Source organism: Polypterus senegalus, chromosome 9 (assembly GCF_016835505.1).
Source record: "Polypterus senegalus isolate Bchr_013 chromosome 9, ASM1683550v1, whole genome shotgun sequence".
Classification (NCBI taxonomy): domain Eukaryota; kingdom Metazoa; phylum Chordata; class Cladistia; order Polypteriformes; family Polypteridae; genus Polypterus; species Polypterus senegalus.
Window position 1 is genome coordinate 132,462,968 of NC_053162.1, and position 25,205 is coordinate 132,488,172.

General features: G+C 39.8%; 1 protein-coding gene across 2 annotated transcripts in view; it reads right to left on the reverse strand.

Annotated features, from left to right (window-relative positions):
- Window positions 1-477: 477 nt before the first annotated feature.
- Window positions 478-25,205, reverse strand: part of pih1d2 (PIH1 domain containing 2) — a 31,984-nt gene continuing 7,256 nt past the window's right edge. For both annotated transcript variants that reach the window (XM_039763895.1, XM_039763894.1), the window contains exons 2-6: window positions 18,881-19,071; window positions 14,270-14,393; window positions 12,216-12,461; window positions 6,469-6,752; window positions 478-1,202 (exon numbers count right to left, since the gene is read on the reverse strand). In XM_039763895.1, the coding sequence (XP_039619829.1) occupies window positions 1,065-1,202; window positions 6,469-6,752; window positions 12,216-12,461; window positions 14,270-14,393; window positions 18,881-19,063 (975 nt within the window). In that variant the 5' untranslated portion in view covers window positions 19,064-19,071 and the 3' untranslated portion in view covers window positions 478-1,064. The remainder of the gene's footprint in view (window positions 1,203-6,468; window positions 6,753-12,215; window positions 12,462-14,269; window positions 14,394-18,880; window positions 19,072-25,205) is intronic.

Here is a 25,205-nt window from a genome sequence, read left to right on the forward strand (position 1 = left end):
GCTATGTATGGAGGAAGAAGGGTGAGGCTTTTAAGCCTAAAGAACGTTATCTCAGCTGTGAAGCACGAGGTTGGCAGCATTACAACATGGATGTAAAGGGACTGGGGGCACGTCAGAAAATAAATGGCATGAGGAAGAAGGATTATCTAGAAATCCTGAAGCAAAACCAAATGCTTTTTGTTGCAGAGTTGTCATTCTGCAGGACAGTGCTTCAAAGGTGCTAACAAAGTTCTGACCTGAATGCCATAAAAAAAAAAAATACGGTGTCCAAGTAAGGAAGCCCACAAACTTAACCAACCCACAGCAGTTCTATCAGATGGATTGGGCAAAAATGCCTGCCAGTTTATTGTGAGAAGTTTGTGAAAGGAAACCTTAAATATTTAGTTCAAGTTAACCAATTAAAAGGCGATGCTCTAAACTACTAATACAGTGTAAAGAAACTGAAAATCCAATATAGTCAATAAAGGTTGAAATACATCAGTCACTAAGCAATTTATTTGATATCACCACTTACAGAAATAAAGTAGACCCTCTAATTAATTGAACACAAAGCCATTAGCCAAGGTATATGGAAATGTGTGGTCTCAACTATCTATGCTTCTAATTTTATGTCAATGACATATGCAAGCAACACAAAATATTTAGTAACGTGTTTTATCTTATCAAAAAATTCCATATTTATAAATACAAGTACAACATCCATGATTTTCTTTAATAATTGTATGCTTAATGCAATCAGAAATGCTCCTTAATAAACACGGTCTTCTTAATGGAGATGTAAGACTTGAGATGTAACATTGTTCACCTTAGCAAGTTAAAAGTACTTGATTTTTTCTTTCTTTTAATGTTACTCTCTACTAAATCCAACCAATGTAATGTAGTAACATCCAGTTGCAGAGTAAACATGTGACATGCAGCAGGACGTGCAATACAGCCCTTTTATGTCCAGACCTGATGTCTTAACAGTGACTCTGATCAATTTATTAAGTAAAGGCAGAAATGACAGTCTTCCAAATATCTCAAATCTTTATTTTGTGCTGAGCACAGCTATAACGTATCTTTCATTATTCTTGTATGGACAGAGTCACCAACAGCACTTGAGTCCACTTGTTGAATTTTGCTGATGCGGACTCATCATTGATTTTCCTACTAAGGTCCAGATGAAGGAAATATTTGTCTTTCACTTCAATCAATACATCATCCTGGAAAAAAAAGAGAGACAAAGAACTATTATTCACATGTTACAGTTTCATTTCACCATGTTTGGCATCTTCTATATACAATGCATTACACCATTAAGGTAGCAAAATTGAGGATATCCATATTTTGTGGCTTCTATCATTTAATGTTTTCGAGAGCATGTTTCATGAATTACCGAGTCATTTAATTAAACCTGTAAATCATACTTGTTTAATTAAATCATGTTGGTCCTCCCTGTATGGCGTTTGCATGTTCTCCCCGTGTCTACGTGGGATTCCTCCCACAGTCCAAAGACATGCAGGTTAGGTGCATTGGCGATTCTAAATTGTCCCTCGTGTGTGCCCTGCAGTGGGCTGGCGCCTTGCACCCTGTGCTGTCTGGATTTGACTCCAGCAGACCCCGGTGACCCTGTGGTGGAATAATTCAACCTGAGCTGCTCATCGGCATCTCCTTAACATCTTGAGATACCTCCAGTCAACCTGAGCCATGCTCAACAAACCACTAATGCAAGCAATTACCTCCATCACATTTATTATTAATTTGGATTTTGTGCTGATTGTGGAGAAACCACTTGTAATATGAGTTGTGTTGAGTTATTTAAATTGTTCTTTTTTGATTTGTTTATTTCAAACAGCTGAAAGTTTGCAAATTTTGCCAATAAACCTATTTTGCAAAGAGGGTTGAATAATTTTGAGTGCAACTGTAGGAACCTTGGCAGCCTGCAGCCCTTCTTTTTCAATTACCCTTTAACTGGCTTCTTTACACATGTGATGTATCGTCATCATCACAACCTCATTACCAATTTTCTATGCCATCATTTTCAACACCTTAGAGTGCTGGTTGTTTACTGCTTATTTGGGGTGGGAATTAATGGGGACAGCCCCATCTGATATTGTGCTGTTTGACTCACAATAAGATAAGTTGGCATTATTGTAGTACGTGAAGTAACACGATTCAACTCTGTAACATATTCCAATTTATTATTTGATTGTATTTGACTAAAGTTAAATTTGACAATTTAAAAATCTCTATTATACCTGATATGAAAAACCCACGATTCCATTCAACCAACTAAATCTCAGTGGTCTCCTCAGTAAGAATAGAAAACTAATCAGGAGAGGTACACATTATTTAACCTTACTTACTTACTTAAATACACCAATCAGCCGCAACTTTAAAACCACCTGCCTAATATCATGTAGGTCCGCCTTGTGCCGTCAAATCAGCTCTGACCTGTTGAGGCATGGACTGCACAAGACCACTGAAGGTATCCTGTGGTATCTGGCACAAAAACGTTGGCAGAAAGATCCTTTAAATCCTGTAAGTTGCAAGGTGGGGTCTCCATGGATCGACTTGATTATCCAGCACAATCCAAACACTGATGCTCGATCGGATTGAGATCTGGGAAATTTGGAGGCCAAGACAACACCATGACCTCGTTGTTATGTTCCTCAAATTATTCCTGAACATTTTTGTAGCATGGCAGGGCACATTATCCTGCTGAAAGAGACCACTGCCATCAGGGAATAATGTTGCCATGAAAGGGTGTACATGATCTAAAACAATCTTTAGGTATGTGGTACATGTCAGAGTAACATCCATATTAATGACAGGACCTAAGGTTTTCCAGGAGAAGATTGCCCAGAGCATCGCACTATCTCTGGCCAGCTTGCCTTCCTCCTAAGTACATCCTGCTGCCACCTCTTCCTCAGATAAATGACACACACAAACCCAGTCATCCATATGATTTAAAAAAAAAAAAAACAGGTAATTTCATCAGACCAGGCCACCATATTCCGTTGCTCCATAGTCCAGTTCTGATCACATGCCCACTTAAGGTACTTTTAGTGGTAGACAGGGGTCCATATTTGCACTCTGACCAGTCTGTTGCTACAGCAAGCTGCAATGTGCAGTATGTTCTGACACCTTTCTCTCATGACCAGCAATACGTTTTCCAGAAACTTGTTCTGCAGTAGCTCTTCTGTGGGATTGGAGTAGACAGGCTAGCCTTCGCTCCCCAAGCACATCAATGCTCACTGGTTGTCCTTCCCTGGACCACAAACCACTGCATACTGGGAACATCACGCAAGACCTGCCATTTTGGAGATGCTCTGATGCCCAGTTGTCTAGCCATCACAACTGGTCCTTGTCAAGGTCACTCAGATCCTTATGCTTGCCCATTTTCCCGGCTTTACACATCACCTTCAAGAACTGTCTGTTCACTTGCTGTGTCATATATCCCACCGCTGTCAGGTACCATTTTAACAATATGATTAAAGATATTCACTTCACCTGTCAGTGGTTTTAACATTGTGGCTGATTGGTGATTGATTGATACAAATGTAAATACAAACTTTCATTCACATCCCTCCTTTCAAAGCTTCATTACAACCCAGGCCAGATTTATATCTTACATAGAGACAAACTTTTGAGATGGAGAGACGGTCCTTGTTTGCCATGCTATCAAAGGGCTTGATATTTATAGGACCATCCACACCAACTGCATGCTTCAAATCATGGCATTTCTTAATGTGACATACGAAAAGCTAAAATGAACCAAAAGTCTAATCTTAGATGTGAACGGAGCATTTTGTAAAGTTGGTAGGATGTCAGCTACAGCAGTTTAATAAACAATGCATTTTGTTATGTAATTGCCAGCAAAATGAATTGCTTAAAAAAGTTGATGTTTTTCCTCACTGTATTAATATTGCAATGATGAATAATGCCATTGTATGCAGGGCCTATAGTAGTCACCCCAATTTATTTATTTTTTAATACAATGTTGAATCAAAGCAGATATAATTTGGCTTTCTTGACGCAGGTCCACAGAAAAAGACTTTAATGTTTAAGTGAAAACAGATCTCTGAAAATTAATTACAAATATTGTCGACACCGGAGGGCGTATCAGAGCCTCAAGCCCTTGAAACAACGCCAAAGACACCAGTCCCGGGTTCAAACCATCTGCTTTATTTCGATTAAATACCTCGAACAGACTTCATTTTTTAAATAGCAAGACAATGCATAATTGTCTTTTCTTTCTTCTGTATTCTTACACATCTTACTCCTCTGAGTAAGGCAGAGCAACTACATTTATTTCCCACTCTGTATTGCTTCTGGCGGCAGAATATTGCACCCAGTAAGCACTTCCGGGTCAGGCGGAACTGCCACAAAGCAAGGGAGTCCTCTTCTGGCAGAGTCCGCTGGCAGCCCCCAAGGGAACCCAACAGGCCTACCTTGTAGGATTACACGCCCTATGTAGCTCTGCAAGTATCTAAAGTGGCACCACACCAGAGCAACACTGCCATGGAGTGCAACAGTTGGGGGAGACACTTGTCTTTGGGAGGCAGGCTCGCCATGTCCATCCACTGTTCCTATCCCCCAACTGAGGCAGGGATCAGCACCCATCCAGATTGTGACACCCGTCCATCCCTCACATTGAGTCTCTAAGCAATTTGGTGAAAAGGTAACTGAAAAGCAGAAGTCAGATGATGGAGACAAGAAAATACCCAAGTCTCTGAATATTTCTTGGAATTCAGTTAAATAAGTATTTAAATATACATGGATGATTCCTAAATCAACTAGAATAAGGTTCTGTGGTCTGATGAAACCAACAATGAGCCTTTTGGTCATTAGACCGTATGTCACTGCACATTATCAATAACACACCATGCTCACTCTGAAGAATAGTGGGGGCAGTGTCATGCTGTGGGGATGCTTCTCTGCAACAATCAATCAATCAATCAACATTTATTTATACAGGGAAATTCTAGAGAAAAACCTGATGCAGTCTGAAAGAAACCTGCACTTTATGTGAAGATTTGTTTCACAGCAAGGAAATGAGCCCAAACATATAGCCAAAGTTACACAGGAATGACTTAAAAACAACACAAGTTCAATCCAACTGAAAATATGTGGCTATAAAACTTGAAAAAGGCTGTTCACTCACAATCCCCACGCAACCCAACAGAGTCTCTATAATGAGTCACCCCTCGGTGTGTGTGCTGAATGGTACTGAGCAGGTCTAACAGGCATCTTAACAGACAATGGCGCTATGTGTGATATACTGTGCCAGTGATTGAAATCCTGCACTGTGAAACTGAAACTTATAAGTATGTTTAATTCTAGTCACTCTGCAATTAGTAAATACCTACAGTTTGTTAATTCATTTATAGATTAACTGATGTTAAATGTTTATTTGTACCTTGTTAACATACCTAAGACTATTATAACTTTTGCTCTATCTATATTTGTGCCTTTTTGTCTGCTGCTGTAATTTTCGTGATTTCCTTCAGGATTAATAAAGTTTTTTTCTGTCTATGCATCTGAGTAGTTTTGCAAAGAAGAATGCAGTGTGTGAAGATATGCTAAGCTTATTACAGATCTGTGCACACACACTCTCCAGGCTGACATGACCATCAAAGGTGCACCTACTGATTACAGACTTAAAGGTAAATACTTATGTATTCAATTATTTTGTGTTTTCTATTTGTAATTAATTTAGACCAATTTGCAGTGATCTGTTTTCACCTTGACATTAAAGACTCTGATGATAAGTGAATGAAATCCACTGTTATTCGAAGTTGTATAAAACTAAAATGTGAAAACATGAATACTTTCTACAGCCCCAATACAATTTATATTTTACTCCTTCAACCAACCTACTTCACACAATCCTATCTAAATTTGCTAAACTATCAGCATTGCCAATCGGTTTAAGACTGTGCACTAAACCCTCTCTAAATTCTCATTCACACTTGTGGCATCTGCTCTATGCACATCCTTCCTAAGTCAATCTGAGGGTCGGCTCAGGTTGGAAGGATGGAAGACAAAGTCAGAGAGGAGAGATTCCGTTGGTTTGGAAACGTGCAGAGGAGAGATGCTGGGTATATTGGGAAAAGGATGTTAATGATAGAGCTGCCAGGCAAGAGGAAAAGAGGAAGGCCTTAGAGAAGGTTTATGGATGTGGTGAGACATGACATGAAGGTGATGAGCGTAACAGAGGAAGATGCAGAGGATATGAAGATATAGAAAAAAATGATCCGCTGTGGTGACCCCTAACAGGAGCAGCCAAAAGAAGAGTTATGTTCTATTACGGTTGTGCTTATTGAATTTTATTGTATTCTCATTTGGTCTCTGAAAATGGTGCTTACTCTGAAAGACACTATACAGTAAAAAGTCTGACTGACTAAGTGAGGGTACATGCTGATCTGAGACTGCACACTCCAAACCAAGGGCCCTTGTTTTCTATAAGTTTCATATTAAGCCTACCTGTGAAATGCTGAGGTCACATTCTGAGACTGAATGTACCCCCGGAAGTTCCACACTCAGTACAATTTTCTCTTCTACATTATTTTTATTTTTAACTGTAGACAGATGATATTTGGGAGTCTGTGGTGGCTCCATGTCGAAATTTGTGCTTGAAATCACCTCAATCAGTCCAGTTTTCTTGGGATTTTCCAGCTGTTGACCGAAAAAAGGTAAAGAACAAATGGGCTCCGCTTCATCTCCAAGAGTAAGAGTTCTGATCTGCTGATCCAGAGACTTCTGCTGTCCTGTAAGGGAGACACACCATGAGATTGTTATTAGGAAAAGCAGGATACTTCTGTAAAATTAGGACAGCAAATGTGGTAATGGGCAAAGTCCTGCCTAGAAAGCACCAGGAGGCAGGAAGGGAATGTATGAGACCAGAAGATGAAACAATTTTTAAAAACCAAGCCAAAATTCAAAAATAGAGACCAGTTCTGTCTTTCACCTAAACCCAAACAGAAACAGAATCCCTTGTCAACAGGCCAAGATCGGTACACTAAAAGTGAATAAAAGGAATGTCCTCACTATCTTTCAGATTTGATTTGAAATCTCAGATGGCCAGAAAGTGCATTGCACTGACTGTTGAGTCATATGTCATGACCTCCAAGACCACAACCCTTAACAAGAAGTCACTGCATCATGGCAGCAAAGCCACCAAACGACAGTAGAAAGACACAAAAATTATTTAGCTACTTAAAAACTAAGTCAAAGCAAAAACAAATATTGGCTTTGAATTCCTTGGGTGCTGCAGAAATCATGCAAAACCTTTATGTATAACCGAATCAGGTGCATGAAAATTTTCATAAAAATATTTTCCATAACAGTCAGCTTGAATAGCCAAAAAGAACCAAAATACCAGGGACACCCAACAAATGACCGTGGTCCCAATGTTTGGAACATAACTGAATAAGCAGTGCTTTGAATGCTGTAGCATGTACATGAACATAACTGTTATATTCAGTAATAGTATAAATCAATGTTACAATCACAACACTGTCTTTGTTGAGTTTCCACATTCTCCCGATGTCAACACTGGATTTCTCCAGGCTTCCTCTTGATCTTTTCACACCTCTATTTAGTGTCAATATGCCTGATTAACCTTGTCCAAACATCTTGGTCCTACAACACCTCCCCAATCAACCCCATTTCTTTCAGATCTTCTTTTACTTTATCCATCCAAATCCACTTCAGCCTTCCTCACTTTCTCTTCCCCTGTACTTCCATTTCCATATCTCTTTTCCCACATCTTCTTTGTCTTACTTCATCAAATGTTCATACCACTTCAAACTGCTTTCCTGTACTTTCTTAGATAACGTTCCTACTTTTGTTGTACATCCCATTTCTTGTTATATTCTTTGTAACACCACACATCCATCTCAATATTCTCATTTCTGCCACATCCAACTTCTTCTCCTGTACTCAATTTACTGTGAATGTCTCCACTCTATAAATCATTGCTGGTCTTACCACTGTCTTAAAATTCTTACTTTTAACTTTCGCCTTAATCTATTGAATATACAATACTCCTGATACCTTCTTCCAATTGTTCCATCCACATGGCACTCTGTGGGTGTTATCTCTGCATGCATCTGATTCTCCATCTTGGGCTACCATTAATCCAAGATATTTATACTTATCCATTCATTTCAATATTGCTCCCTGCAAACTACTTCCTAAATCCTAATCATCATTAAACCTTATATATTCTGTCTTCTTCCTAATTATCTTCAATCTTCCAAAGCCCTTCTCCATTCTACTAACTTCCTCTCCACTTCCTCCTTTCTGGTGCTACACACCACAATATCACAAGTAAAAAGCACGCACCTGGGGGATTGGTCTTTTATCCAACAACATCAACACATCAATAACTAGATCAAAGATTTGAGGACTTAAAGAAGATTCCTGGTGCAGACCGGCTCTAATTGGGATCCTGTCTGTTACCCCAACAGTGCTTTTAGCCTAAAGCCTTCACTCTCATACATATCTTGGGCAGTCCTCACATACTTCTTTGGTACTCCATCCTCTCTCATGCACCTGCCGAACCTCTTCTCTGTGCCTTCTATCTATAACCCTTTCCCAAAATTTCATTGTGTCTGACATCAGCTTTATCCCACAATAAGTTCCACTGTTCTGAGTATCACTGTTCTCCTTATAAATGGGTGCAACTACACAGTTCCTCCACTCCTCTGGTGTTATCTCCTGTTCATAGATCTTCGGCATTAGATCCCACTATCTGCTTCTATTCCTTCTTCCCCTAAACTCATACACACTTCCATTGGTATTTCAGCTTGTCTTGTTGCCTTATCATTCTTCATTTTTTTCAGTGCCTTATTTTCGTCTTCTCTCTCTTGGTACTAGCCCTTCATTTGGGACTCCATCCTCAAATACTATGCTTGGATTTTCTTCACTAAACAAATTTTCAGAGTACCTCTTCCCTCAATTCTTGATCCAACCATGCTCACTGCTGCTCGTTTTTCTTCTGCTGTATCTAGACTAAAATCCTTTCCAGCCTCGACCATGAATATTCTAAAAATCATTCTCTCCCTCTTTTGCCTCTAGCTTTCAATACACCTCCTTCGAAACCTATGCCTTGGCTCTTGCTTCCAGCATCTCAAAAATGGGCAGTCTAATGTGACTGGGGACACTAAGCTGGGCCACCATAGCATGAGCGAATATACTTTGCTATGGAGGGTACCCAGCACTACTAGTAGGTCCCACCCAATACCCACAGCACACTGTAATAAGAAGAGTAGATTAAAACAGTGGATGGATTAAGGTGATGGTTAGTAACTCTTACTAAGAGCTGCAGAAGCCTGGCCTGTTTATGGCTTGAGTGGAACTTGCAGGTTCTCCCTGGTGTTTATGTGAGGCTTGCTTCAACACCCCAAGGACACTTAAGTTAGGTAAATTAGCAATTTTAAATGGAAGCCTAATCAGTAAATATTTGTGTATGCATGGGTTCAACTGGTATTTTAAAATGCCCCAGTTTGCATCTTCTTGCTGTAGACTGGTACTGCATCCAAACTTGTGCCCTTGCACCTGATCTTCCTCCAGCCACTGCAAACATGAATTATAGTAAGTGGTTTTGATAAAGTTATTTTATGTGATGTTATGTAAACATTTTATCAATAAAATGTGCTGTAAACAAGAACTGGCATTTAAAAAAAATGCAATCAATGTGAACTACAATTTTATCTATGACAGAAAGTAAGGCTAAGCTGGAGAACATTCAACCCATGCCTGTGCCTTTGCCTTTGCATGGTGCAAAGTGAACATATTGGGACAAAATATTCACAAACAACACTACAATGAACCATATTTTGCAGAGACAACAGATGGATTAATAATTGCATAAGGATTTTGCCTGGAGTTCTTCAACTGATGCAATTGCTGAATCTTAAGTGGGAGTTACATTTTCACACAGATTTGCACTTGACTTGATAATGAACTAAATCAGTATTAAAAGCCTGTAATGAATCCCTAGGAAAAATATGTTCTGAAAGCATTTCATCCAATTTTGGGTCATGGGGGCCACAGCCCTTTTCCAAAAGAATCAAACACAAGGCAGGAACCATCCTATGATGCATGCCAAGGCATCACAGTGCACATTCATATACATAGCCATACCTTCTCATGCTGAAGCAATTTCAAGTGTCCAGTAAATCTGACCTGCAGGCATTTTGGATGATAACTGGAGTATCATTAAACTCCCATCACACTGCATGACCTTGCCAATGATATTCAATTGCAGACTTCATTTACACAATACTAGCACAGCATCTCTCCTGTGCGCATTAGGGTTCCTGAAAAGGTGTAAGGCACAATTGTGTGAACGCACGTAGCACATGTAATGATGTGATTGTTGTTACAATGAATAGTACAACCATTTGTACCAGGTTTAGCCAGTGTGGCAAGTGGCTGGGGCTGCTACCCAGCCGGGATGCCCAAGAGGACCAATGGAGGGCTTGCGCCTCCTCCAGACCACGAGGGGGCGACCGCCCTGGTGGCTTTGGGGACCACGGGACCGGAGCTTGGAAGCACAATCCTATAGGGGCCTGTGGTCACCGCCAGGGGGCACCCGAATGCCTGAGGAGCCCTGGCCCTCAGCACTTCCGCCACACCCGGAAGTGCTGTGGGGAAGAAGACCAGGGACATCCGAAGTCCTTCCGGGTGCGCAGTCGGTACTTCCGCCACACTGGGGAGTGTTGGCGGAAACTAATTGGGAGGCACCTGGAGCACGTCTGGGTGGAGATAAAAGGGGCCAGAGTTGGGTGGAAGGAGGACAAAGCTGTGGAGGAGTGGTGGTGGAAGAAGAGAATGTTTTGTGGTGTGGTTTCAGTGCTTGGGACTGTGTTGTGGCTGAGGGATTACGGGGAAGATGTGCCCTCAGGCTGAAGAAAAATAAAGTCTTTCATTTTATACATGCCTCCGCGTCCATCTGTGTCGGGTCAGGCGCCTATATAGCGCCTTTTTATTACACTGGCGTAGTCGGTACTTCTGCCACACCGGGGAGTGTCGGCGGAAACTAATTTGGAGGCAATTGGAGCATGTCCGGGTGGAGATAAAAGGGGCTAGAGTCAGGAGTGTAGATGGACAGAGCTCGGGAAGAGAGGAACAGAGGCGGCCTGAAGAAGGAAAAGGCATTGTGAAGCCTGGACTTTGGGGGTGTTTTGGGGGTTTGTGTGCACATCTGTATATAGTTGACTTGTAAATAAACGCGTGGTGGTGCCTAAAATGATGTCTGCCTGTCTGTGTCTGGGCTGCCAAGTCAGCCACTACATACTTTACCATCACATTTGTAAAAGTTACTCTGTCTCAAAATAAGTGAATCATGGGTTGACCAAGGTCACTGAGACATGATGTTTGCTAGTCACATCTTGGATAATTTGTGCATTTATGGACTGTAACTGCTTATGGGTAAACAAATCAGCTTTGTTCTCGGTATGTGCCCCTTATTGCAACATGAGAGTAGCAAAGTGCTCTGATTATGTTAGGTGAACTGAACACTCCTGCAAATTGACTTTTTATGTTGGCAAAAAATATATATACATATATTTTGAAAACTGAATGTAGTGTTTTGTCTGTCAGTTAATGGCTTTCAGCACAGCAGGAATGATGAAGAGAATTTCTGACAAATCCCAGGAGAAAGGACAACAGTTAGCCAACATAAATTGATGAAAAAAAAAAACAAAAAAGTTCTTCAGTGCAAATATATAGTCTGTGCATAATAGTCATTGCTTTTATGGCCATTTTGAGGTAATATGTTTGTCATGTCAATGCATGTAATAATAACGACTCAGCAGTATGGAATTATTATGCATGTGAGTCATCGTTTGACTGGTTTGGCAGCATTTTCCTGCTTGATCAAGGGTGTCTTCATTTCCCAGTTTCTCCAAAACCTTGCATACGTTGTAAATATACACACTTTTCCTTGTCAAGTTTTCTTATATAAATCCTGACATTTGTCTAGGAAGTTGCGTGCTCACATTGCAAGCCTCTTTGTTTACACATGTAAGCTTTCTACATGAAGCCCCAGGTCAGGATTCAAACTTTCTTTTCTGGATCTGTTAAACTTGCAGCATTAGCCATAATGCCAACAGGCTGTCCAAAAGACATGTATGATTGAGAGAATACATTTGCTAATACCACCATACTCACCACACAACAAATTATGAATGCACAATTACATATTCACTGTGTGGTCATACCTGTGCATTTAATATCCAGATGAGTTGGGGTGGGCAGCGTAAAGTTCATTAGACTGTCTTTCATTCTTCTACTGGTTCCTTTCAGCTTGACCTTTGTCATGGAGTAGGACTTGGACAAATGTAAGCCATGGTGCTGTTCAGTACACTTCATCGCAAAGCCAATCAGCTGGTCCATAACAGCATGATCTTGCTCACCTTGCTGCAGGACTTTTGGGTTATAAGCAATGCTGATCAACCAGTAGACCTCTGTTGGAAAGAATTTTAAGAATCATTTTAATGGGCTATGATTGAATAATGTTCAAAAATCATGGCTGAAGCCTTAGTAGAATGTGAACTCCTCTGATTTCAGTACCAAAAGAACACAGAAATGGCCTAGTGCCCACATGAGAGGTAATTTTATGGGGAAATTATAGCAGGAAAGCAATTTCAGGAAGTAGCTGGGCAGTACAAAGGAACAAAATAAGAAAATGTCATTTCTTGTAGGACTATAGTGGATATTCAAGGTATGGTGTTGAACTTAGTCTACTGGTTTAGGATATTAATGGAATGAACATGAATACTTAGTGAAAAATCAATTTATTTGTTTTTTGATTTGCTTAATCCAGTTATATGGACATGGGCATTGTGGATTCAAGCCTATTCTAAAACCATTTGACAAGACCCTATCCTGAATTTGATGCAGGCCTTTAGTGGGGCACACTCATACAGGGCTAATTTAAATTCACCTATTAAACAAGGTTGGGTCTCACATGATGTTCCATTGGCTCCTACCACACCTAACACATTTTCTAAACAATCTTAAGGTGCAAGATGGACTAAATTTTTGCATTTTATGTTTCTATTTTGAATCCTCTTATGCTGTCAAAGTAAAAGAAAACTCTGATGGACTCCTATCTAATCGAAAAAGAGTATCTGCTTGATATCTATTACTGCCAGACAGACCAAAAGTCCCTGCAGCCTTGATCAGGATCCAAACAAATGAAAGAACAAAGAACTGTGCTGAACAACAAAAAGTTTTTTTTGTTTGTTTTTTGACAAGTCAAAAATGTTTCTTTGCAAGCATTTTCAGGTTACATGTACCTGAATGTATGACATCAGAAACACTGTACCCTCATCTTGCATCTGCACTTGCTTCCAGCACTTTCTTTAGACACAACTGTAAAGACACATGTGCACAAACAAACTTTTCTACATAACATTAATTCATGATGTATGAATGCGAGGTGGGGTCCATACTCAATATGGACAATGAGAGTGGAAGTACACGATTGCAATACTTTATAAGACCGTTCCTATCACATTTAGAGATGAGAAATACCCCAATTTTAAGCTTAAGTTTAAAAATTTGACTCCTTGTTTCAAAAGTCACAATGGCCACTGACAGCTGTTAGGGACCTACCCTGTTGAGTAACATCTGAACCGTTCCAGGCCTGTGAGGCAGCACTTTATGAGGGCCAGTAGCCTCCTATTTAACTCATTTAGTGCAGCATAGCTGCTGGTCATGTTTGTGTTCTGCCACTCTTCCGCTGACTTTGACTCTAACTTGGAGGGGCAGGCATTCTTGGCATTTTGTTGAAGTGCCTAACCCCAACACTAACAACATTTACATCTAGATCCATTCCTGTATTCCTGTGGCATGTGGAGATGTTCTCCAGCTGTGGTTTCTCCTCTCACTTTATTGCCCTCTCTGATTCATCTCTCATTCTGTGTTAGTCTGGTACCACTTGATTATTTTTTATTCTTCTTTGAGACTTTATATTCTACCTTTGCTCTCTTTTTTAAATTAATTTGCTCTGCTACTCTTATTTTATTACACATTAAAGCTGAATTTGGTGAAATAGGAAATGACAATATAGTCTAATCAAACAAGAAGGCATCAACAAAGACCAGTGAGAACTGACTGATTAACTACTATCATTTTTCAGTAGTAAAAAAACAGATATATGTTAAAAAAAAAAAAAACAATAATGACATTTTATTTGAATTAATAAATCAAAGCACCAGCTTTCATACCATACTTTACATAATCATGCCGCACTTTTATAACTAGTTACCATTTTCCTCTGTTACTTTTTCTAACTGTCCTGCTCTTAGGGGCACAGGTTCAAGGTCAGAGCTGGGAGGTGGCACTCTGTTCCACGTACACAGATTGATGTACAAGATGTCTTCTTCAGGTTCCTAAATAAACATTTATATTATTAAAACAAGCACAGGGTTCAGAGTTCAAGATTAAATTATTTAATTATGTTAACCTCTTTTGTAAGTCACTTTAGATAAAAGTATCCACTAATCAAATAAATGTAAATGTAAATATTAAAAAATATAAGGAGACATGCTGTAGAGATAGGCTGTGACCCTCTATCACACTGAAATAGATGAAGCAAGTTTAAGAATGATTATGTTATTTACATTTCACTTGGATAAAAAATCAAACGAACATGCAATTTAATAAGAGGACACATCAAATGGCAATTTTATTGGACTGTTCAAGCACTGACAGCAACACACATGGGGGTAATGTAGGCACAACTCTAAGACTGACAGAAAGATAAGAATAAAGATAGTGGGTGCCACATTCATCATCAAGATCAACAACCCCACTGGAGTTTTTAGAGAAGTGTAAGTTGGGTAATAAGAAGTCCAGTCATTTGAAAGGGGCCAACAAAAGATTGTGAAGAATGACAATTGGACAATGATCACTTTTCGGAGAGCTGAGTACAACAGTGGTACCAAAAAGGCATAACAAAAGTGATCACCTTGTCATGATGTGTTTGAAAAATGATGATCCAAACAACTTGCACCTAATATAGTGCCCACTTGATATATTATTAGAGATCTGGGACTTTGGCAGATATTGATGGTAGTTTGGATGGTATTATATGGTTTTTTATCAACGATCTTATTAGTGATAAAAAAATAGATTTTATTGCACTAAGTGAAACATGGCTTAGCTCAGACGGCGCGGCTGTTTTAATCGAATCTCGCCTCGGATTACAGTTTTACTCGTGCAGACCGCCAGGGAAAAAGGGGGGGCGGATTGGCTAACATTTACTCGAGCCGATTAAAATGTAAAGATGTCAGTTTTGGTAAGTTCAAGTCCTTTGAGTATCTCGCCGTTGTTATTCATGGAGATTCTCAAGTTCTAGTATTATCCGTGTATAGACCTCCTAAATATAACGCGTCTTTTTTGAGGAATTCTCTGACTTAATGTCAATTTTAATTACTAACTATGACACACTCCTAATAGTTGGCGACTTTAATTTTCATATAGATAATCAATGTGATCTAAAACTAAAAGAATTTATGAACCTCCTGGATTCTTTTGATTTGAGACAACTTAAATCAGCCTACACATAAAGCAGGTCATACGTTAGACTTAGTGATTACTAAAGGACTGAAAGTTGATATAAAACAGATCATTGATATTGGTCTATCAGACCATTTTCTTCTACTTTTTAATATAGAAATAATGATAAAAACACTCATGAGAAGCATATTGTTAAAAACTGCTTCTTTGACTCGGCAGCAGCTTTAAAACTTACAAACATTCTAAGCAATCAGTCCGTTTATAGTGCCAGCTATAATAGTGAGGATAATGTAAATAGTAAGGTGGAAAGATTTAATACTAAAGTGAGAGCTGTTGTTGACATAGTTGCACCTGAAAAATCTTATAGCATTGTTATACCATGGAAGACCCAAAGAGTGTCTGATTTAAAGAGAACATGCCGCAGAGCTGAGCGTCAATGGAGGAAGACTAAACTTACTATCCACCATGAAATATTAAAAGTCAAAATAACAGAATACAATAACACTGTCCGTCTTGAGAGACGCTGCTATTTCTCCAAGATTATAAATAACAATGCTAGTAATCCCAGAGTCTTATTTTCTACAATTGATCGCCTACTAAACCCAGGTAACTCAAAGGAATGCCTCCTAAGTGCTTCCAGTGAAACCTGTGAGGCTATCGCTGTATTTTTCAATCAAAAAATTAATGATATTAGAAATAACATAGTATATCCCTCCAACACTAAGGATCCTCCTAAACCCCAGCATCCTGTTATAAACAAATTAAACTCTTTCACTAGGATAGATTTACCTGATTTAAAAAAATAATCTCTCAATTAAAACCTCCACCTGCGTCCTTGACCCAATACCAACAAGGTTTTTCAAAGAAGTATCAGGCGTGCTAATTGATAATGTTCTTGACATAGTAAATTGTCACTAGATACTGGGGTCTTCCCAGACTGTCTTAAGACTGCTGTAGTTAAACCCCTACTTAAGAAACATAATCTTGACCCTCGCTCTTGAAAATTTTAGACCCATCTCTAACCTGCCTTCTTAAGTAAAGTTCTGGAGAAGGCAGTCATTATGCAGTTAAATGACCACCTCAATAAACATGCTATTCTTGATAAATTTCAGTCGGGTTTTAGAACAAATCACAGCACAGAAACTGCACTCGTTAAAGTAGTAAATGATTTGGTGAATGCAGACAGAGGCCATTTATCTGTTCTCATCCTCTTAGATCTGAGTGCTGCATTTGACACCATTGATCACAATATTCTTAGAAATCGCCTTAGTCAATGGGTGGGCCTCTCTGGCAGTGTCTTAAATTGGTTTGAATCCTACCTGACAGGGAGAAAATTTTTGTTAGTTGTGGGAATTACAACTCAAGACACATGATATCCAATATGGTGTTCCACAAGGCTCTATCCTGGGTCCGCTGTTATTCTCAATCTACATGCTTCCGTTAGGTCAGATTATCTCAGGGCACAACGTGAGCTACCACAGCTATGCTGATGACACACAGCTGTACTTATCAATAGCACCTGATGACCCGATTCTATTGATTCACTAACACAATGTCTGACTTGTATCTCAGAATGGATGAATAGTAATTTTCTCAAGTTAAATAAAGAGAAAACTGAAATCTTAGTGATTAGCAATAATGGATACAATGAGGCTATTAGAAATAAACTGGATACATTAGGATTAAAAGTCAAGACGGAGGTAAAAAGCTTAGGGTGATTGTTGACTGTAATCTGAATTTTAAATCACATATTAATCAGATCATTAGGACAGCATTTTTCACTTAAGAAACATAAGTAAAGTTAGACCTCTTATATCACTGAAAGATGCTGAGAAATTAGTTCACGTTTGTTTTCAGTCGACTAGATTACTGTAACGCACTCCTCTCAGGACTACCCAAAAAGATATAAATCGTTTGCAACTAGTGCAGAATGCAGCTGCTAGAATCCTAACTAGGAAAAGAAAATCAACACATTTCTCCAGTTTTATGTCACTACACTGGTTACCTGTGTCATTCAGGATTGACTTTAAAATTCTGCTTATGGTTTATAAAGCCTTAAATAATCTCGCCCCATCTTATATATCGGAATGTCTGACACCTTATATTCCAAATCGTAACCTCAGATCCTCAAATGAGTGTCTCCTTAGAATTCCAAGAACAAAACTTAAAAGAAGTGGTGAGGCGGCCTTCTGCTGCTATGCACCTAAAATCTGGAATAGCCTGCCAATAGGAATTCGCCAGGCTGATACAGTAGAGCACTTTAAAACACTGCTGAAAACACATTACTTTAACATGGCCTTTTATAACTTCAATTTAACTTAATTTAACTTAATCCTGATACTCTGTATGTTCAATTCATCATAATAACTATTCATGGTGGCTCTAAAATCCGTACTGACCCCTACTCTCTTTTCTGTTTCTTTTCCGGTTTCTTTGTGGTGGTGGCCTGCGCCACCTCCACCTACTCAAAGCTTCATGATGCTCCAACAATGATGGATGGATTAAGAGGCAGAACTCTACGTGACCATCTTCATCAAGCCCTTCCGTGAGAACCCTAAATCCAAAGAGGACTGTTTCATTTATGTTAGGTAGAATGCCCAGAGGGGACTGGGCGGTCTCATGGTCTGGAATCCCTACAGATTTTATTTTTTCTCCAGCCGTCTGGAGTTTTTTTTTTCTGTCCCCTGGCCATTGAACCTTACTCTTATTCAATGTTAATTAATGTTGATTTATTTTGTTTTCTTATTGTGTCTTTTATTTTTCTATTCTTTATTATGTAAAGCACTTTTAGCTACTGTTTGTATGAAAATGTGCTATATAAATAAATGTTGTTGTTGTTGTTATATAAAACGTTTCATAAATTGAGTATTATTTTTTTGTCTTAATGAAACTCCTAGCTTTATGAATTCCTTGACTCACACTCCAAAAATGTGTATGTTAGGTTAACATGGAATCTCTGAAATGGCCTGGTGTGAGTTAATGTGTTTGCCCCAGGGCTGAATGGCATTCAGTCTAAGCTTGGTTCATATCTTGTGCCCAATAATGACTGGTAGGGCTTTTGCTCTTTAAAAGTCTGCAATGATAAAGTGGGTTCAGATAACAGATACTGGGCTACTTAATGTAAGGAAAAAAAACTTGCTTATGTGCCTTAACTGAAACATTCAAAATTCTAATTTCTGAAAGGACCTGCTTCTTTCACCTACTTCTTTCATAAGAAGAATTAATATGTTTATTTTGTATGCATCCTCATTTGTAAAGTTTGCCTGAAAACTGAACCTACTGGTAGAACAAATGCAAAAATGTAAAAATGAACAGTGATTATTATTATAATAATAATAGCAATAAAATTCCACTTTACCATAATTTTGGTTCGTACACAGGTGTGTGGGCAAGGTGGGGCACAATGTTCAATGCCCTCCTCCATATTGTGCCTTATAAATTTCCGATAAGCCTCTGGGTTTGATTCAGACATCTCGTCTAGCATTGACCAAAACTGATTCACATGCTTAAGCAAAACCTTTTGGTCCAGATTTATAGCCATGCTCTGTCCTAAAAAAAAGTAGAGATTGTTAAAGATAACATCAGTAGTTAGTTCATTTTGTCACATATTCATCTGAAGACCAAGTTTAATTTACTAAAAGGCAGTCCAGAAGTCACATTACACAGGTAAAGTAAGTAAAAATCACTTCAAGACAAACAAAAATTGGAACAAGAAAACAGACTGCATGTTTATGTTATTAATTACAAATCACAATACACACACTGTTTCATTCTATTGTATTTAAAGCGTAAAGTTCATGTTTAATTTTATAAATTCATGTTTTTTTCACCGACTGCTTATGCTTCAGTATTACATGAAGGGTAAAAACTGATACTCTAGAGAAGTACAATATTTTCCAGTAAAAAATATCACTGTAGACGAGAACATGCGTTAGTGGAGGTATTGAGCAGTGAAAATGGTCGGGGAACATTCCAAAATGAAAGCTCTAGCAGACGATAAAGTTGAACATGATGACACAGAAGAACTTTTGACAAAAAAAGGTGCCATGTCTGTTATCTAAAGATACTTTGGTTTTAAAAGTTCGGATGTGGACCATTATGTTCAAATGTGTGAATACTGTTTCTATACTACTGGATAATACTGCAAGCCAAGTTGTACTTGTTTTATTTTTTTTTTCAATACTGTGTAATGTACCTGGGTACTGTGTAATAGTGTGACAATGCCGATCCCCTACAGACTCCCTCTTCCCACATGGGAGTCTGCTGAACCAACACCGTCGATAGTTATGACCGAGATGAGCCGAGAAATCTAAATGAAGCCAGGGGATGGTGGAAGCGCTCAAGTGCTTTTGTTAAACAGTCAAAAGTAAAACCAAAAGTGTCCATTGTGCAGTGTTCAGGAAAATACAGTACCCAAATAAATAGCATATCCATAAAACCAGTGAAACGTGGGGATAAAATCCATAATAAATAAATCCGTTAAAATAGAGGTTAAAATGCAGTCTCTCTCCTGGCCCAATCACAGCACACCACCTTCTGTCTCCACGGCTCATCCTTTACGGGCATTGGTGGCGGAGCCTTTGCAGCACAAACTGCTTTCTACCAACTCCTGTTTTGGCTGCCGCCACACTGCGCAGCCAGACCGTCCGAGGTTGGCACACCTCCCCCGTCTTCCTTCACGCTCACTCAGTCGGTCTTTAGATCCATTGGGAGGTCTTACATTTCGCTTGCCCCACTCAAAACGCTTAGTCAGTGGGATGAACCAGCCCCTAGATCGCCTCAGCCTGCGCTCCCTCACGGACCCGTAGCTCATGCTGCCTTCACCTTCCTAGTCTATGTATCGTCTCCCATGACTGCATTTTCCCTTCTTTAACCTCCTTGTGTCCTATCTTTTCTTTTTTGCTTCCCCCTATCCTGCCGGCCCATAAATATACATCTCCGTGGGCGCAGCGCCTTATGCACACGTCGCAGTAAGCCGATGAAGCAATAGACAACGATCGGGTGCGACTCGCCCCAATCACCTCAAAAACTCCCCTCTGTCGTGTAATCGCATTTTGAAGTAATAGTATTATTACTGGAAGTTGCACTATTATTTGTTTTATTGTTATTATTTATTAATTTAAATATTATGCAGTTTAATGATGGTAAAGTTGTTTAAAAAGTCACTTTAACGTGTTAGTGGACAGCGATTATTAACTTTACCAGAAAGTGTAGTTGGTATACAAAAAATATTTACCATTTATTCCTTTTCTAAGACATGTTCAGTGCACTACAACTTTTGACAAGCACATCTGGATATTTTACTAAGTCTAAATGCCTCTTTGGATGGTTGAAGATATGTTGTCAAAATTTTAGTTTTAAGTTGTTTGCAAAATTTGTTCAATAAAAAGGTTCTATATTTTGACTGCAACTGTCATGCACTGTGTGTCCTTCTCTTCATTAGTGCCTCATTATTGCCCCCCTCCTTAAAAACTATCACTTTATGGGGCCATGCAAAACTTTATTAATACTTTTGTGCACATTAAATTGTTTTTTGTACAATGTACAATGTACAATTTTCATGACAGTGGAATAGGTTATTCTTAGCCAGTCTACTGCAGTAATTGCAGTGGAAAATGTGGTTAACTCATGCATGGAGAAAAAATACCGTTGAATACCGTGAAAGCGGTACAATTTTGAAAAATACCATGATATAGAATTTTGGTCATACTGCCCAGCACTAAGTGAAAATAAGAGCTCAATATAAAACATGCAGCCTGTAAGGACTGTCATGTTAAACTTTAAAACTTCTGTAGACTCAGACTTTCTCTCCAACTGGAGCACTTGAAGGATATATAGTAAATTTAGAATTCACAAACTCTCTCTCTCTGCCAGTTTAATGGCCGTATTTCATATTCATCTAAGCTGGCTGGTTGACCTCTCAAAGAAGATAAAGCGAACATTTTCACTGCTGAATGCCTTTCCTGAAAAACAACCCCCTTTATGTTGCCTTTTGATAACCTTATTAAAATCCAAAAATTATGTCATTAAACATAAAGCAGAGGAGTGGTAAACTATAACTGAATTCACTCATCACTACAGATGCTTTGTTTTCTCTTTTTCTAATTAACGATGTCATGGGTGTGTGCATGGGAGATAACCTAAGGACTTTGGTGACAGTAATTACTAGGGCCCACGATTTACTGCTGCCCGCGGAATTTAGGGTTTTGCCGCGGTAAAACGCCATGCCACGCCATGGAATTAACCGAACTGCCGCGGAAAATACCAAATCTGAATTAAATCTCACCATGTGAGGCATATTGATATTAATATGATTAGTTTTGATTACTTGTTTAAGTTCTTTCTTTAGCCTATTGCATCATCTCATTAATATCTCTTAATATCTCAGTGGAGCTACAGTCCAGTTAAAGAAGCTGTCGGCGTTGCTGCAAAGTACTGATAAACCTAACGAGCTGAGAGCTGAACTTGAATTTGTATCTATTCACTGCCAGCTAATTATGAACACTGATTTCTTTTGAGGCACAGTCATGCATGGTTGTCGATGTCTACAACCAAGTGTCTGACTTACTGTCTTGCCTGAAATCGTCCGGATTTCCATTTGCAACTAGCAGCTGTGAAGATGCAAAGCACAATGCTGCTGCTAAACTTGAAGAATATTTTGTGGGAACCAAACAGCCGGCAATAGACCTATTCAGATCTGTGAGAATATTTGATCCACGACAGCTACCACTCTTATCGAAGAACTTGACACAGTCAGTGCCAACAATGATGGCTGGAGCAGATGAATGGCAAGCTTATCTGGACATAGCATCTTGTGAAGTAATTCTAGCTGATATCACTGCTTTTTGGTCTGCCTTAGAGGACAGACTGCCTTGCTTAGCAGCTCTTGCTAAAGTTTACATTGCGTTGTTGTGTCTTTCAGAATTGACTTTAAAATTCTGCTCATCTATATATATAATTCACTAAGGCAAGACAACCATGGAAAACACGCCGGAAGGGATGTGGATTCACTGAGCCACCGACAAGTAAGACACCTATGGCGCACGCAGAAGGAGCCACGCCCACTAACTCCTGGCACCTCCGAGCCACGTTGACTGTACATAGAGGCATGATTCTCGCGGAGGTGAATCGCCATATGCAGCGTGTAAAACGGTTTGCGAGGGGTATCCCATGGGATCCTTAAAACAATCCTTTACAACTGAGGTTAAAACACAACGAAGTAAGCAGTCTTTAAAAACCGAGCTTTCGGTTACGACACTGTGTGTTGGTTCATTCCATGCATTGTTACAATGTTGCTTTTCTTGCTGATTTATTACATTACCGATTTTTTAAATGTTAATTTTCTCCCTGTGCTTAAAAATCATTAAAAAACCGTCCTGATTATGTGGCGTATGGTACACCGCGGGCTGGCTAGTGGTTTATAAAGCCTTAAATAATCTCGCTCCATCTTATATATCGGAATGTCTGACGCCCTATATTCGAAATTGTAACCTAAGATCCTCAAATGAGTGTCTCCTTAGAATTCCAAAAGCAAAACTTAAAAGAAGTGGTGAGGCGGCCTTCTGCTTTTATGCACCTAAAATGTAGAATAGCCTGCCAATAGGAATTCACCAGGCTAATATAGTAGAGCACTTTAAAAAACTGCTGAAAACACATTACTTTAACATGGCTTTTTCATAACTTCACTTTAACTTAATCCTGATACTATGTATGTTCATTTCATTATAATAACTATTCATGGTGGCTCTAAAATCCATACTAACCCCTACTCTCTCTTCTGTTTCTTTGTGGTGGCGGCCTGCGCCACCACCACCTACTCAAAGCATCATGATGCTCCAACATTGATGGACTAAAAGCCAGAAGTCTACATGACCATCATCATCAAGTGCTTCCATGAGAACCCTAAATACAAAGAGGACTGTTTCATTTATGTTAGGTAGAATGCCTAGAGGGGACTGGGCGGTCTCATAGCCTGGAATCCCAGCAGATTTTATTTTTTTCTCCAGCAATCTGGAGTTTTTTTTTTCTGTCCTCCCTGGCCATCCAACCTTACTCTTATTCTATGTTAATTAATGTTGACTTATTTTATTTTCTTACTGTGTCTTCTATTTTTCTACTCTTCATTATGTAAAGCACTTTGAGCTACATTTTTTGTATGAAAATGTGCTATATAAATAAATGTTGTTGTTGCCGATCTCTTCTGTTGATGTGGAATGTTCGTTCTCAAAATATGGATCGGTGTTGTCACCACTGTGATATTCTTTGTCACAAGAAAACCTACGAGCTTACAGCGCCGTTTTCTTCAACAATAAACAATAACTTTAGAAACATTATTCGATAGTTATTTGAAAGAAAAGAAGGCCAAAATCCTTCAAATAAAGAAGAAAAACTAAGTGTGAAAAATGATTAATTAATAATTTATTGTTATCTGAGAAGTGAATAGTTCAGCAGGTTTTACTTGTGTATAAAAGGTTAATTATTTATTGAGAAACGAGGTCGAGAGGTTCCGGCTAGATATAGTCAGGCTCATCTCGACGCACAGCTTGGACTCTTGAACCAATATCCTTGAGAGGGGCTGGACTCTCTAACACTCTGGAGTTGCCCCCGGTGAGACGCGCCAAGCAGGTGTGAGCATACTTATTGCCCCCCTGACTTGGAGCTTGTTCATTTGGGTTTACCCGGTGGATGAGAGGGTAGCCGCCTTCCGCCTTCGGGTGTGGGGGCGGGTCCTAACTGTTTGTGTGTATGTGCCAAACAGCAGTTTGGAGTACCCACCCTTTTTGGAGTCCCTGGAGGGGATGCTAGAGCGCATACCTTCTGGGGACACCCTTGTTCTGCTGGGAGATGTCAATGCTCACGTGGGCAATGACAGGGAGACCTGGAAGGGCGTGACTGGGAGGAATGCCCCCGATCTGAACCAGAGTGGTGTTTTGTTATTAGACTTCTGTGCTCATCACGGATTGTCCATAACGAACACCATGTTCAAGCATAGGGGTGTTCATATATGCACTTGGCATCAGGACACCCTAGGCCTCAATTCGATAATCAACTTTGTGGTCATGTCATCGGACTTGCGGCCACATGTCTTGGACACTCGGGTGAAGAGGGGGCAGAGCTGTCAACTGATCACCACCTGGTGTTGAGTGGGCTTCGATGGTGGGGGAGGATGCTGGTCAGGCCTGGTAGGCCCAAACGTGTAGTGAGGGTCTGCTGGGAACATCTGGCAGAGTCCCCTGTCAGAAGTAGCTTCAACTCCCACCTCTGGCTGAACTTCGACTTCGTCCCGAGGGAGGTGGGGGACATTGAGTCCAAATGGGCCATGTTCTGTGCCTCTATTGTTGAGATGGCTGACCAGAGCTGTGGCCATAAGGTGGTTGGTGCCTGTCGTGGCAGCAATCCTCGAACCCGTTGGTGGACAGCGGTAGTGAGGAATGCTGTCAAGCTGAAGAAGGAGTCCTACAGGACCCTTTTGGCCTGTGGAACCCTGGAGGCAGCTAATAGGTACCGGCAGGCCAAGCGGAATGCGGCTTTGGTGGTTGCTGAGGCAAAAACTCGGGTGTGGGAGGAGTTTGGGGAGGCCATGGAGAACAACTTTCGGATGGTTTTGAGGAGATTCTGGTCCACCATCCAGCGTCTCAGGAGGGGGAAGCAGTGCAGTGTCAACACTATATATGGTGGGGATG